The sequence below is a fragment of the Xylaria bambusicola genome (assembly GCF_022495145.1).
Source record: "Xylaria bambusicola strain CBS 139988 unplaced genomic scaffold F5B22scaffold_5, whole genome shotgun sequence".
NCBI classification, from domain to species: domain Eukaryota; kingdom Fungi; phylum Ascomycota; class Sordariomycetes; order Xylariales; family Xylariaceae; genus Xylaria; species Xylaria bambusicola.
This window is the reverse complement of record NW_025953558.1, coordinates 400,200-415,028: the sequence shown is the minus strand read 5'-3', so window position 1 is coordinate 415,028 and position 14,829 is coordinate 400,200. Positions and strand designations below refer to the sequence as shown.

The 14,829-nt window shown below is 50.5% G+C and overlaps 6 protein-coding genes across 6 annotated transcripts; 1 reads left to right on the top strand and 5 right to left on the bottom strand.

The window, feature by feature from the left end:
* Positions 1-98: 98 nt before the first annotated feature.
* F5B22DRAFT_591837 (ELMO/CED-12 family-domain-containing protein) lies at positions 99-2,806 on the bottom strand. Its single transcript, XM_047973877.1, has one exon. The coding sequence runs from the start codon at positions 2,432-2,434 to the stop codon at positions 305-307; it is 2,130 nt and encodes a 709-aa protein (XP_047834455.1). The 5' UTR covers positions 2,435-2,806; the 3' UTR covers positions 99-304.
* Positions 2,807-4,035: 1,229 nt separating this feature from the next.
* Positions 4,036-6,789, bottom strand: F5B22DRAFT_411693 (general substrate transporter). Its single transcript, XM_047971572.1, has 4 exons — positions 6,273-6,789; positions 5,840-6,219; positions 5,384-5,788; positions 4,036-5,321 (listed from the first exon to the last, which is right to left on the bottom strand). Exons 1-4 carry the CDS (start codon positions 6,292-6,294, stop codon positions 4,548-4,550), a joined length of 1,581 nt encoding a protein of 526 aa, XP_047834454.1. The 5' UTR covers positions 6,295-6,789; the 3' UTR covers positions 4,036-4,547.
* Positions 6,790-7,011: 222 nt separating this feature from the next.
* F5B22DRAFT_642847 (cytidine deaminase-like protein) lies at positions 7,012-8,539 on the bottom strand (the record flags this gene model as incomplete). Its single annotated transcript, XM_047978188.1, has 3 exons — positions 7,012-7,164; positions 7,943-8,024; positions 8,187-8,539. The coding sequence occupies 3 exons, from the start codon at positions 8,537-8,539 to the stop codon at positions 7,012-7,014; spliced, it is 588 nt and encodes a 195-aa protein (XP_047834453.1).
* Positions 8,540-8,959: 420 nt separating this feature from the next.
* Positions 8,960-10,341, top strand: F5B22DRAFT_591826 (uncharacterized protein). Its single transcript, XM_047973876.1, has one exon. It carries the CDS (start codon positions 9,585-9,587, stop codon positions 10,236-10,238), a length of 654 nt encoding a protein of 217 aa, XP_047834452.1. The 5' UTR covers positions 8,960-9,584; the 3' UTR covers positions 10,239-10,341.
* Positions 10,342-12,195, bottom strand: F5B22DRAFT_591824 (Alpha/Beta hydrolase protein). The gene is made up of 2 exons (XM_047973875.1): positions 11,588-12,195; positions 10,342-11,525 (listed from the first exon to the last, which is right to left on the bottom strand). Exons 1-2 carry the CDS (start codon positions 11,828-11,830, stop codon positions 10,587-10,589), a joined length of 1,182 nt encoding a protein of 393 aa, XP_047834451.1. The 5' UTR covers positions 11,831-12,195; the 3' UTR covers positions 10,342-10,586.
* F5B22DRAFT_411665 (Tannase/feruloyl esterase) lies at positions 12,131-14,759 on the bottom strand. Its single transcript, XM_047971571.1, has 2 exons — positions 12,963-14,759; positions 12,131-12,811 (listed from the first exon to the last, which is right to left on the bottom strand). The coding sequence occupies exons 1-2, from the start codon at positions 14,329-14,331 to the stop codon at positions 12,528-12,530; spliced, it is 1,653 nt and encodes a 550-aa protein (XP_047834450.1). The 5' UTR covers positions 14,332-14,759; the 3' UTR covers positions 12,131-12,527.
* Between the last annotated feature and the right edge of the window lie 70 nt (positions 14,760-14,829).

Genomic DNA, 14,829 nt, shown 5'->3' with positions numbered 1-14,829 from the left:
TTCCTCCCTCAGCTGACTCCTTGGGCTGATATGCATATCCTTGCAGATACTCACTGGGCATAACTTGGCACCTCTCTAGCAGCTTGTACTACAGTATATAAATTAAAAGATTTCTTCATTCATCAAGTGCTGTATACAGGTATTCTACTAGCGCCTGTGGAGTGCGTCCAACTTGACGTTGGGGGGGTATATCTGCGACAAATAAATAACAAACAAAACACTACATGTCCTCCCTCTTCTCAGTCCTGATTCATGAAGATTGAAATGCAATTCAAAGTGTAAGCAAGGCACGAACCACACTGGCTCAGATGTCATAGAAGTAATCGGCATCTAAGCCATCCCGGCTTGGCGTGACGCCTGCCTCTGGCGGGGGAGGTGAATAAGTAGCCTCCATTCGCACCTTGAGTAATCTGATCTTCATGCCGTAGTCTACGACAAGGTCGACTAGCTTGTTTGTCTCTGCCGTGATCGGAGACTGCTCGAGCAGCATAAGCAGCCCGTCAAGCCACTCCGACGCCAGACTATCGCTCAAAGGATACAGGACAAGCACGGGCTCTTCCTTCCCTTCCGCTCCCTTATGCGCTTCTTCCGGGCTTGTGAAGCCGTAGATGGTAATCTTGGTCGAATGCTTTGCCCCGGGAAGATCTGTCGACGATGCCTCACCTTTTCGCTCGGAAACATTGGACACGACCGAGCTTATCGTTCTCAAGTCCACCTTCTCAGTAAGAGCATCAAGCCCAGGCTCTTGACCGGTTCGGAGACCGAAATCTGCCCAGTGGAGATACCGTCTGTTGTGCGATAGTTTCGCATACCTCCAGAGAGTGCCGTGCGTCGCGCGGCTTTTCTGCAAATCCTCGCCCCTGCTCTCCTTACGTGGCGCGGGCTTAGAGAACCACGACCCCTGCAGCAAGCACCGAGCCCGCTGCTCTTTCACGAAGTCGAGAGCCTCCTGCTTGAGGCTCCGACGCGCGCCGCTGAAAAGATCGCCCCACTGGTCTTCAAAGGATAGGCTAAGGAGATCCATCTGTAATTTACGGAGAGCTGCCAAGTCATATTCCGAGAGCTCTTCCTCGATTTCTACGACATCTTTGTGTCGGCCTGCCTGCCCAACAACCCGATCTATCAGAATCCGGACTAGTTCTACAACCTTTTCGAAATCGTTCTGCTCTGCGCCTGTGGCTTTCCACAGCCTGAAAAACGCTTGAAGACCGGCAGTATGAAGTCGAGACCATTGCAGAAGTAGTGGTTGGAACATCTTGTCTTGTTGTTCTGCCTCGACAACTTGGAATAGCACTCTAGTATCTTCAATATCTGCGGTGCTACAGTCAAAGTGTTCAAACAGGGTAAGAGTCACGGCCATGCTAGCCCGAGCAACAGGGCATCGCTCATGTAGAGGTCGCGTAGACTGCTCAAGGAGCAACTTCTGAAAGCCATCCTCATTCTTTCGCACGTAATCCGTAAGGTCCATCATGCCGAGAAAACCGGCACTCTGAAATTCGGATGATGGGCTCTCCGACTCAAAACCTAGTCTCCTCCATTTCTCCGGGTGATGCTTTCTGCTCCCCTTCTTGCCAACTTCAGGTGTCTCATCGGGCTTCCCATCGCTTGTCCCGTTGAGGTGCTCCTTGCTTGGCGCACTTGCTAGATGAATGCCTTTTAATGCGCGTCGGTGCTCTGGCCTTTCGAGATCAACCCTGACCTTCCTCCACTTTTTGAGCAACACCTTAGTAAGGCACTGAAACTCTAATAGTGGGTGGGCCAGGTCTTGAAGAGCAGCACTCTGCATCAGAGTATAAACCGATTTAATCAAACCGAGATCTTGCAGCCTTTTGATAAACTTGGGCCATTCCTCCCCCGTCCCACTGGATGTTGTATTGCCTTTGTTGGTTTCTTCATTCGTGACGGCATCCCGAATAAGGGCATTGATAAGCGAGAGGGTCGTCGCGCATAACGCGTGATCAGCGGACTGCAGCTTCTGGACTACGAGGTCGAAAAATTGGGGGTAGACGGCGATAGCTGGTCGCAATGCGCGAAAACCAAAGGTGCCGGGGGTTGCCGTAGGTTCTGGAGACGAATGACCGACAAGCGCAACGAGGATTGACATTGCGCCTCGTAGGATATTGACGAGGGGGTTCGACACGACGAGCTCGACAATGCGATCTACAAGATCACCGGAGGTGGGGCTATCGAATATCTCCCAGCCCATATCGACCTCAAGCAGGCGGCTTAGACTCTGTAACGAGTAGGCGAGAGTATTACCGCCAGAATTCATGATGAGGCGTCGCAATATGATCAGACCGCCCGAGGATATGAAGACATCGGCAAAGGAGGGATCGTTGATAGATGACTGCAGCTTGAACACAGCCATCTTTCGGGAAGCGTCTTCGTCGCTGGCTAGCCGGGCTAGAAGCGCCGGTATCTCCGCTTGGTCCATGACGACGATAGTGTCTAGATTTCTGGAGGTCGAGGTTTAGGATTCGGGGGGTTCGTGAGAGTTTGAGGGAGGGCGGGACGAGTGGGAAGCGCGGATGCAGAACAGCTGGCCGATGCTGAATGCGCTTAATGTGTATTCGAGAACTATCGCATAGTGGTTGTTGGAGTCGAGAAAGGTCACTAACGACAGATTGTACCGAGAGTGAGCTTAGGTGATGTATAACGGGCTCTTAACGCTGGCTACATACATCTCAAATGGAAAATGGTATCACGAAACAATCTGGGCAGTTGTTTTAATAAGCGAGGAGGAAGAAGAAGAAGAAGAAGGGAGAAATAACATGATGAATTACCTAAACTGAATATCTTGAGCTATACCGCGGGAGCGGATAGGACTAATAAGCTACCTGGGTAGGTACATGATGGAATTGTCCAATAGGAAAAAAGAAAGAAAGAAAAAAAAGTCCAAGCCGCAGTAGCTAATTAGGTACGTATGTACATATAGGTACCTAGGCAGGTGGTAGGCAGGGTTGCAGTGATTATAGATAGCTGTACCTAGCGTCCCAACACACGCTAAAAGAGGTGTAGAACGCCCGAAACAAGCTTGGAAGCAGAAAGGTTTCGGCCTCATCCACGCCAAGATTGCCAAACGGTCGGAATTGTTCGTGGACTGACATTTCATTATACCGTACACTGCTCTAACCGCTCCTCCCTGCCTGCCAGAAGTTCCTCGGTCGACAACTGAGGAGGCGCTGTCCTGGTCGTTAGCATGGTGGCCGAATATGCCAGAGGGCCCTACGAAGTACTTAAGCAAACTTACAAGTGTTGATCAACCACGTATGATCTGGGGTATGGAGATCTTGGTGAATTAGTTGTTGTAACTGAAGCGACAAAAACGTCGCCAAATCGTCGGCATAATCTCTCTTGATCTCTTTCCACTTCTTCTCCAAGTCACCGCACGCCTTGTCAAACGCCTTGTCTGTGTCGTCCAATTTTTTGCCCCTGCGATTCTGCTTGACTTGCTCCTTTATGTAGTTGTAGATGTACATACATATATGAGGACCAACCGAGCTCTTCGAATATGCTTTCTACGACCTCGGGCTTGGGTTCGAATAAAGTAGTAGGAAACGTCCGACGTCCTTGAATCCTTTTGTCGAGCTCCTGCAAATCCTCATAGACCAGCGGCACCGCCTTGTAGAGCCTGCGTAACTCGCGCTTTCTCTCCGCTATTTCCTGTTCATGCTTTTTCGACATTTATAATTTTAGTAGCGTGGTACGTCTAGAAGCTAAATCAGAAGTTAATCGGTTAGTTATACTAGGTAGCTTGGATACGCAAGGCGTTGAGGGGGGAAAGACAGTAAAGGCTAGAAATGATATTGATAGATATTAATTTCAGAGAACAAAAAGAAATGCTCTTACCTGGCTTCTCCTCTCTGATACATCTACCACAAGAGATCGCCGCAGCCGAACTTCTTCGCGATCTTTCACCAGCGCCTGCTCCTCCGCTGGCTCCATAGTTGGTATGGGTGCGAAGCGATGTGGTAAGTTCATAGTTAATTTAGGAGGTAGTTAATTGATTTGTCTAGTTAGGTTAAATGTTATAAGGTAGTAAAGAAAGAAAATGAAGGCTACAGACACTATCTATAGTAGTTAGAATATTTTACTCAAAGGGTATACAGAAGAATGTATAGTGAGCAGACCTGTCGGGCCACGCAATAGACTGTTGCAATCATATTAGACTACCGATGGAGGTAAACCTACATTTGTCCTAAACCTAGAGTCTAGTTATACAAGAACCCTGATACCTTGAAATGACATACACAAGATTACATTCAATGAATGTACACACCTTGCTGATATGGTGATAATATTAGGTATATGGGTGTATATGCTTCAGTACGAAAACCGAGCGTGTTCAAGTAATCCAAGATGTCATCTATCGTCCAGCTTGAAGTAACAGGAATGGGCTATTTTATCGGTTCTATCTACATCGTGTGATAGTATGCAAGTATATTATCAGTGAGCTAGGCGAGATGGGTGTAGGCTAGGTAAGTACCGTAAACACTGAAGCGATCATCTTCATACACATATGCGTGTCATATTCCTTTACAGATACATTATGCTGTTTCCTTCTCCAACGACCCTGATTTGTCATGCGCTGCCTGGTGTACCTCGGCATGTACCGCCTCGCCAGCACGCTTTCGCTCCAGCACAGCCTGCACTTCAGCTTCGAGGCGGGAGCCGCCCTTCTTAGTCTTCCAAGCCGGAGGCGCACCCTTGGCAAAGAGCTCCTCGACTTCCTCGATCGTCTTGCCGCACGTCTCCGGGTAGGTCAAGAACGTCTGGATAGCCGAGCCGAAACACAGGACACCGAAGATGATAAAGATCTTGTACTTGATATTCTGGAATGCCGGCGGCGTGAACAGGCCAAGAGCAAAGTTGAACAGCCAATTGGCTACGGCTGCGAGAGACATGCCAGTGGCACGTGTCCCGAGTGACCAAACTTCGGCAGCGTAGATCCAGGCTACGGGCGCTAGTGTTAGGGCGTATATGATGATCAGGAGGTAGCTAAAAGCAATCACGGTATTTGATGCCGAACCAGAGACCTTAAAGGTTACATTGGCGTTGCCATCCACACCTTCCGGCACAGACTCTGAAAAGCCTCCAAGGACGCCACCGATGACGAAGTGACATATGCCCATGCCCAGAGCGCCAGCGATGAGAAGGGTTCGACGGCCGGTACGATCTATGAAGAAGAACATGATCGATGTGAAGACGATGAAGAGGGCATATTGGATTCCGGAGGCGATCAGGTTGATGTTGCCCTGTAGGCCGGCGATTAGGAAGACATAGGTGAGATAGTAGACAATGACATTGGCACCGCTCAATTGCTGCGAAGATTGAGTTAGCCATGAAAAAGGGTCACTTTCAAGCGAGTAGTAGGCAAACCAACCTGCCACGCTTGGACAGACATGCCAGCCACCGTCCTCTTCCACATCCCATTCGAGATGAACTTCCTCCAGCCACGGACGCTCTCACGCTCGGCCACCAGGACAGTGTAAATCTCCTCCCACTCAGCAATGACTAGCGCGTCATCCTTGTTACCGCCAGCTTGGATATCAGCAAGGGTCTGGATGGCTTCTTCTTCCCGGCCGACCTTGGCCAGCCATCGAGGCGATCGGGGGAGAAAGGGCAGACCAATCATGAGAAGAACGGCGGGGATGAACTGCAAGCCCCAGGCGGTTCTGAACGACGCGGGGCCTGCAATGAAGCCGCAGCCGTAGCTGGCGAAGTACATGATGAAGATGCCCCATTCAATGGCGAGTTGTTGGATGATGATGATGCGTCCTCGGGATTCCTGTATCTAGTCAGAATTTATCTCGAAACTTTCTATGAATCATCCACTCACACGCTTCGCGATTTCGGCCAGGTAGACGGGGACCTGCGACGAGGTAATGCCAACACAGACGCCGTTGAGCACGCGGCCAGCGATGAGGGAGCCAACGCCATTTGTAGAGACTTGAACTGCGGTTCCGATGAGCCACCAAAAGCAGGCGAACATGATACTATCGCGACGGCCAATCTTGTCGGAGATTGGCCCAGCCATCAGACTTCCTACTACGGATCCAGCAGCCAGGGCAGACCCAATGGCACCTTGTATAAGTCCAGATGGATTGTCGAAGTATTCGATATACTGAGGGGTGATGACGATGGCTGCGATGGACGAAATGTCGAAACCGAACAGCATACCTCCTACCGTGGCGATAATCGCCACGAAGTAGGTGTTCGCTACACCCGCGTTAGTATTAGTCTCAATGACAGACGGTTAAAGAATGACATACTGATCTTCGGAAGCTTGGCCATCTTGAACGTCTCCGATGCTCCACGGCGATCGAGAATATCTAGTGAGGGGAATAGGTAGAAGTATCTATATAGTAGAGCAGGAAACTGAGGAGAAGTTCACCTAAACCCCATACCCCAGAACTGAAGGTGTAAGGCGGAGGCAAGCTCAGATATACCCATCCACGAATATGGTTACATGCGTCAGTCAGATGGGAGCCAACCACCTCATCGGAGCCCATGTCGAATGTCCTAGGGACATCACCTGGTATGGCCCAGGTACCTCATTCGTCAAACGCCGACGGTCGATCTGCGTGTTCATAGTTTCCGCACCTATAGCAGCGCGCCTAGACATCATCTTGCACCACGATAAGATTGAAAATCACTCCATAAGGAAACCTCCTCACGCGCACATTGTCAGACCCCTGGTCTCGGCCCCAAGCGACAGCATTACCTTACTTTCTCGCTTGTGGAGGTGGAGAGTATGTCATCAGGTAAACTACCTACCTCCTTTGGGGAAAAGAGGAGAAGATGAACCTGGTTGTGTTACACCAGAGTCCGGGGGAGCTCTCACCTAGCTCTCAATTGAGTCCATTGCGAATGGAAGAATGTCGTCGTCCATCCTGCTCCCAGAACGCTGATTGGCGCGCATAGTTCCTAGATTTGGTGGCCAAGGCCCGAAATGCCGGTGTCTGTCCTTGTAGTGAATAGTTATAGACGTTTCGGCCACGCTATCCTTGTCTACAGACGTTTCCATGAGTTATCATTGGAGAGCCGCTCCATTTCTTGCTGGGGCCCAGATGCTTCCTCTGATTCAACACGCCTCGCCTCGCATCTTTGGAGGATCTTGCAAAAATCAGATGGTTCCAATGAAAGCCCACAGGTAGCTGATAGCTACTCCAGGTCAGAAAATGTGAGAGATACCTACGGCAGTTGGTTCTGCATGAACGTTTCACGTACATGAAGCTGGCTTAACTGAGATGAGGCCCTTTAGCACACCAAGCTAATCTTAGCATCCCTAGTACCACCACATTACATCCTAACTCGCCAAGATCTCGAGCTTCATTGGCCGGAGCAGTCCTAACCGTAAGTAGACCAAGCCCTGTATCTAGTGCTTCCCCGCACCTTGGATCTAGGTAGTATCACCTCATTTAATAACACGTCGTGTCTTCGGTTGACGTGTGTGAGGCTTTGCGTGAGTTCAATGAGAAGACACATGTTGATACTACTAGATTTGATCTCACGTCTCTTGAGAATACTTTGTTCTGAGTGAGCTGAGGCCGTCAAATCGCGTCTCTGTATCATTAGCGTCAACTATGGATACAGGCTCGGGAATGGGGTGATGTAGAGAAGATTGGCACGGTCAGCGAGCCATGCAAAACGACACTCGCAAAATGATGGGAACTTTTCAATTAGACTGGTCTAGATTACATTATTTATGTCTCTATGGTTGCATGGGATACTGGTCTACCTGGTTAAGTAGTAACCTTCCACCACCATACATAGTACTTTAGCTGTGTCGCCCATCACCTCGTCAAGGATTCAGGTGGGGGAAGACATTCGGGGCCAAATGACAGGGGCAATAACTTAATAGATTCCCATTTGATTAGCTCTGCAAGCAAGGATCCGGTATACGCTCAACAGGGGGAGAGTATGGCAGTATTAGACTTACTTCTTCGAGACGCATTGCGACGTAGTTTTCGTCTTTATCGAACATAATAATCGGGGACTTCAGATCACAGAACTCTCTGATACTGTTGGATGGCGATGACGGACATGGTTAGTTTTCTCGGTAGGTAGGTAGGTAGCAAGCATACTTGGGAAGAGGGAACGTGGGTGTAGAGCAATGGTCACTGATTGGACCGGATGGGATGAGTCTGGGAAGGGAACAGAAGAAGCATTGATAATAAGCTTACAATTGGCGACACATGCCGCAGGGCGTAGCCGGGGGCGAGATGTCGGTAGCGACGGCGACGGCCTTGATCTTGCGGTGTCCCTCGGTGACGGCCTTGCCTAAGGCCACACGCTCGGCGCAGGTGCCGACGGGGTACGAAGCGTTCTCAACGTTGGCGCCGTTGAAGTAGACGTTGTCGACGGAGAGCACCGAGGCGCCAACGCGGAACTTACTATACGGGCAGTAGGCGGTCGCTTTGGCGCCTACGCAGCGGCCCTGGAGTTCCTTGAACTCGGCCACGCTGAGGCCGTGCTCACTGCAGGTGGACTCGACGGCGGCCGGTTCGGCGCTCGACTTGATCGGTGGCGACGACATTGCTCTCAAAACTTTACTATGTATTGTCGCAGTTTGCGTGCAGCGTTGACAGGTGAGGTGTTCAGACACACGCACCTACTGAAACGTAGACCCGTCAAACGGAGGGCTGAATTGCTAGAGCTTCGACCACGTAGATAGACCTTTAGACACGTCTTATCTTTTCGGTAATTGTCTGGTATTTCTCGAACACCTCTCTTCTTACTGTACTTATCTATCTGGCGCCGCACCCGCCTATCTCACCTTAGCACAAGACACAGATCCGGTGAAGCGGGGGTGCTTGAGATCTGGAATGCGGCGCTAGCCGCCGGGCGCCAGACTATCACCATCGTCGAGAAACACCGAGGGAACCCGCTGAGGCTGGAAACGCTTACACGGGGGTAGATGCGAGCTTTTCATTCCATATGTCTGTAGTGAGCTTCACAGGAATGCCCATGATTAATTCAATAAGTTACCAAGTACGGTGAGCACTTCTGTCTAATGAAAGTGGTGTCCCGGTAATAATAACATTAACATTGAGGCCACCTATGCTTGGCTACAGCTAGCTAGGTACATATTCGTGACACCACGACTGGCTGAACAGCTTGGCCAGATTGCACACACATTTCGGCTTCATAAATGATCAGGTGTTACATGAAATTTATGTCGCACATAGCAATGCGTTTAACCCACGTAAATACGTAAGCGTGGTGACGCCAGGTGTGGGCAGGGTGATCATCCCGACACTCGTATCCTAGAGTCCGGGGCTAAAATCAGGTTTCCCACACTGGGCCTGACGTCAACCAGCGCCGCATTGAGTGGGAGAGGACCCTGGATGAGTATGTCATTATATATATGTGTGAGCGCGCAGCCTCGCGATTGAGGGAAAATGGAATTGTAGATCTAGAAATAAGTAAAAATCAATTATAATTACACACTTAATCTGCGTTGAAATAGCGAGCGAAGCAATTGTCGTCAAAAGAGCTCCAAGACGAACGAAACCTGTAGGCGATATACCACCACATATAACAAAAACGATCGGCTAGCGGCGTCATTCTTATTCAGCATCATGCCGTACCCCTTCCACCCTCAGGATTTCCCAGTCAACCAGGATGTCGTCCTGCAGCCGACGAAGACATTCTATCTAAAGGGCGCGATCCATTTCAAGACGAATGCGCAAATCTACGACCTGTCGGGCCGTCTGCGCCAGCCGTGGAACGACTTCAGCCACGCCTTCCTAGACGAGGTGAGCGGAGTATCACAGAAGATGCGCGAGGGAAGTGGCAGCCCGACGTACGAGATCTCGAGCTGCGGGAACATGATGCGCACAATCAAGACGATGACGGACTCCCAAGGCCAGAAGCTGTGCGACCTCAACATTACATTTGTGTCGTTCGACAATTCGACGGTGAAGTTCCCGCCGGGCAGCCAGCACTCGCGCCACCACATCGAGATGTATCCCGTGGACGACAACGGCAACGACGAGGCGAAGCACGAGGCCTTCGTCAAGAACAGCATCCCGTACTTTTGGGATATGACACGCGGTCGCGTCGGCATCTTGTACAAGTGCCTGAACCAGCAGCGCGTCGAGATTGCGCGCGTGGCTGGCTTCGGCTTTGATAAAGATGCCGTGCTTGTTCTTAACGGAGACGAGCTAGATGATGTTGTTGCCGTGTCGACTTGCATCATCCTTTTGAATGGCCGTGATGCTATGGATGCATGAGTGGGCCGGGAGAGAAGCGGGATTTCTTTCCATTATTAATGATTTGGATGTAAATAATACTCTTCATGGAGAGACGGTACTGGCAAGGGATTAGGTTTGGCGTTTCCTTAAATTAATTTGTATCTATTGATGATTCTATAATGGGAGGGCTGTGTTCTGTATGAATAAAACCACCTACGATCTAATGAGACCTTCTCATCTTTCCCCGTCTTGCTTCTAATTCACTGTGAACTTCTATCGCCCCCCCGCTCATAATCTATTCTATTCCCAAGTACGTTTAATGATGCGACATGCCCCTGCAACGCCAGGAAACCGCTGACCGAGTCTCATCCCAGATCGTTTCGGCCTTTAGCTCATACCCCAAAACTCATAGATTGCTTTCAGCGCAGATGAAGGATGTGTGAATGGAAAGTTGTGCGCGCCTGGTACGATGCGCCAAAACACGTTATCCTTACCTCCTATTAAGGGCAAAGCGTCTTCCTCATAATCTTCGCGCTGTATAAGGTTATCATCATGTCCTATCAGTACGGCTGTGGTCCCAGGCTTCCGCTTAGCGAGCAGTCTCCAATACTCTTGTTGTTCCATGAGGGGTGCGTATCGAATGGTCGACATCATTGCCGGAACGAAACCCTCGTTATAATCAAGGGACCAGTGGACGAAGCTGACTACCTCAAGCTCGAAAGGTGTTGGGTTTTGTTGTGTAGGTGGATCTACTGCCTCTTGCACTGCGACGTCAACGAAGTCTTCCTTATCTTCGGCAGGCGATAGCGCTTTGGTTGCTGTGGACCGCTTCTTCGAAACAGCGTTGTCAATAGGAGAACGAAGCCGGCTTTTAGTCATCCAAGCTAGGAGACGCTCAGGGACGAGCCCTGACGTGAAGATCAGCCTACTCAAGCGACCGATATTTTCTGGGCGAATCATTCCCGCGGGTGCGAGCAAGATGAGAGACTCGACCATATCTGGGAAAGTGGCGGCAAAGTTAACCGCGATACCGCCACCTAGAGAGTATCCGATGAGACTGAATGCATTGTTTCCCGTCCATGACAGTGGTGAAGACGCAAGGACGAGTAGGATTTGCGACACGAACAACCGTGTGTCATATGGTAGATCACCAGGCGCATCGCTGTATCCGCGCCCGAACAAGTCGAACATCATCACACGACATCCTTTTTCTACTAGTGAGTTCGCGATATCCGATAGCGTCATGCATGACGTGCTGATGCCATGAATGAAGAGGACCTTTCGCCCCTGCTCAGGGCCAAACTCATAGACTCTTATGTTACCATACTGCACATAGTTGACGTTAGCAAGCAGCAAACGCAGCATTATACGCCTAATGGAGAACGCACTGGGGTGGCAACATCTCTTGCTCCAGGGAAATGGTCTATCCGATATGCAGCTTTAGCCAGCTCATCCTTGGACAGTCTCGGTACGCTTGTGGTGAGAGCGCCTTTGATTATCTCGGGCTTGCGCGGCCAGAGCGCAAAACGCGTGAGCGAGGCTATCGCCAAGGTGGTGACTACGGTGGTGACAACAACCGCTGTGGTCGTTGACTCGTTTGGCGAACTGAAACACTTGGTAACCGCGTCCATGGCGGCTTGTGCTGAGTTCGGGGACGTGGATGCGGGTGTAACGATAGTGGTCAATCCTTCGAGTTACGTAGTATTCTATCTTTGATCACTCAATAATGATAGGAAAAGGTGAGATAAACCTGAGACCGAACAAACAGTTCGTCCTGAGACATGAAACCAACTTATATATGTTGGCTACGAAGACCATGGATAGTAGTCATGTGAACTCACAGGCCTGCGAATGACTATAGAGGCCAAGGATGCCTGAAGCTGTCCCCAACTGTTACCAGATCCCCGGTACTAGTCGGCTGCGTTAAGGGGGTAAGCCCTTTACTAGCATATGCAACATCTCGTCAGAAGTTAAATATGCAAAGATAGGTATTATTGATCTGGCGAGGAGATGGTGCTAGAGTCAGGTCTCGTGGTCATGGGATCATCTTGACTCGACTACCTAGGTAATATAGATATGGCTTCCCACAACTACTACCAGCTACGCCCCAAAGCTCTAGTAGCCCTGCTCTATTCAGAATATCATATACCTGGACAATCTATTAACTGAAGCGAACACACCGACTATCGCCAACAGAGTCACGCTCGACTGCCACAACATACGGTGCGCGTCACTAGTTGGAGCAGCACTCGTGCGGACATCGCCACTTTTTTTTGGCCGAGATGTTAGTCCGTGAACTCGATCTCGGGCTAGGGATTATATATGCACTCACCCACAACTCCAACTGGCCGCCGCGTTGAGATCGCCAGTTCCGTCCCATCTAGCCATTTGAGGATAGGGACACAAGGGTCGTTGTCTCAAGACCCCCGAGGACGCGTTTTTGGGTGTGTTCCAAGTGGTAGCCACTACCCGATCGGTAGTAACGTTCTTTTCTACCCATTCCATAAGCGAAAGAAGGATATCGTGCTGTGCGTCTTTGAACCCGGGGACCGACCATGTGTCGTTGCCGAAAGCAGACGCCTGGGAGGCTGCGCCGAACGCCCAAGGCGCATCTTTTCAGAGATGAGGTGTTAGCAACTATCAAACTTGGCAAGCCGCCGAATAAAGTGATTGTTGGCGAGCAGTAAGAAAAAAACCGGCTATTCTGTGCCTTGGGGCAGGATAAGACCGCGAATAAGCCCACATGTTCAAAAGATCACATACCTACGGGCGTTCCCATGCAATGCTGCATTCCCGGAACGGTGAAGTACCGAAAGAACTGTTGAGTTGCTGTCACATCGCCACCCATGGTTTTCACAACGCGATCGTAGTATAGGTTCGAACCTTGTAGGGGAACGAGTGCATCAGCCTCGCCGTGGTACATGATCATCTTCCCACCCCCATCACGGAACCTTGTGAGGTTGTAGTTATCCGCTGTAGCATTCCCAGGGTCTATCTTATCCGCTAATGATACCAAAGTATCATTGAAATCAGTCAAGGTGAACGATACGTTATTGAGTAGGAAATACCGCGCATATCCGATGCCGTAAGGACTTGCGCTCGAGTAATTCAGTACCAAATACATCTGATCCTCAGCACCTGGCAATATGCCCTTGTACAGGAGTTCACCTGTCGGTGATCTCCAGTCGCTGTATACATTCTTCAGAGTTTGTGCCTGTGCAGCCGTGATGCAGGCAGATTGATTGGCACCGGGTCTCTCACAAGACAATGCCTCAAAGTCTACCTTGCACTGTCCTGGAAGGCTAATGATGTTGTCCACCACGCCGTCAATGTTATCGCACTGCTTCACAACTTCAGCTCCTATCGCCGGTAGCAGTCGCCAGTCGATATGTTTCTCATCGTCGGCTGGCCAGTTGTAGCTTGCAACCTTCGTCGCCCAATTGTTCAAGTGGCTTGTTTGCCACGCCGCAGCACCGACCAAGACGCCGTCAAAGCTGCCTGGGAATAGCTGCACTTCTTTAAGCCCCTGGCGGCCGCCGGTCGAGCACCCGCTGTAGTACGAGTAACTAATTGGACGTCCGTAATACGCCTGCACTAGCAACTTTCCTAGAACTACAGAACCATGGATCGCACGCCAGCCCCAGTCAGCCTTTCCTTCGGGGTTGTCAAGTGCCCAGGTTCCATCCGTGGTGTTCGAGCTGTGTCCCGTGTCTGTTGAGACGACGGCGGAGCCGTACTGCACACCGGCACCCATGTCAAGCCAATTGATGCCACCAGCAAAACCGCCATTCCCAACCACGAGGAATCTCTCGTTCCACTCGGCCGGGAGAAAAAGGCCGATCCGGTATGATGAAGTCGCGGAACTTGCCACCGCAACCGTCACGGCACATAGTGCAGGTAGATCTGTAGGCTGGATAGGATAGCCCAGGTTTGCCGTCCCATCCCCGTACGTACTTCCGGCCTCTATGGCCTGCACCCGCTCGATTCTCGCGTTGGCTGGCAGAACCTTAGCAAGTATCAATTCATTACAACTGGCGCTATTCTGTCTCCGTTCTTGAGTAGACGACGCGACCGAGACAGCTAGCAGGACGAGGCGAACTACCAAGATTCGCCCTAAGCCGTATAGATGCATTTTTTGTTCTGTTTCGAGACCTTTCTCCTCACGGTGAATTTGACTGATCGTGCACAGAATTATCGGGTGGGAGAATTGGGGCCCGTCAACTTTTTGATTATAACCCGTTCCCAGAACGACATTATCCTTTCCCGTTAAACCGCCTTATCATATGCACTACTGCACCAGAACCCTGGCTACAGCACGGCAATCTATCCTGTGAAGTCCACTTTCTATAGAACCAGCGAGCGCCCTTCTCAGTACGTTGCATTGCGGGGTTCCACGGGGTACTGCACGGATCTAGAGATCCTTGCCCATGGGGTGGCTTGGAGAGCTTGATGGGAGCCACCTGTTCAGATTGGGCTACCTACCAGATCCGCATATTGTATGTATTGCGTGACAATCGGCTAACTACGTGTATGTGATCTCTTTCTGCTTTCAAGCTTGGTACAACTCATCCGGCATATACTGTAATCAACGCGGAGTGTAGCCTAGATTCACAAAGATCCCACGCGTGCC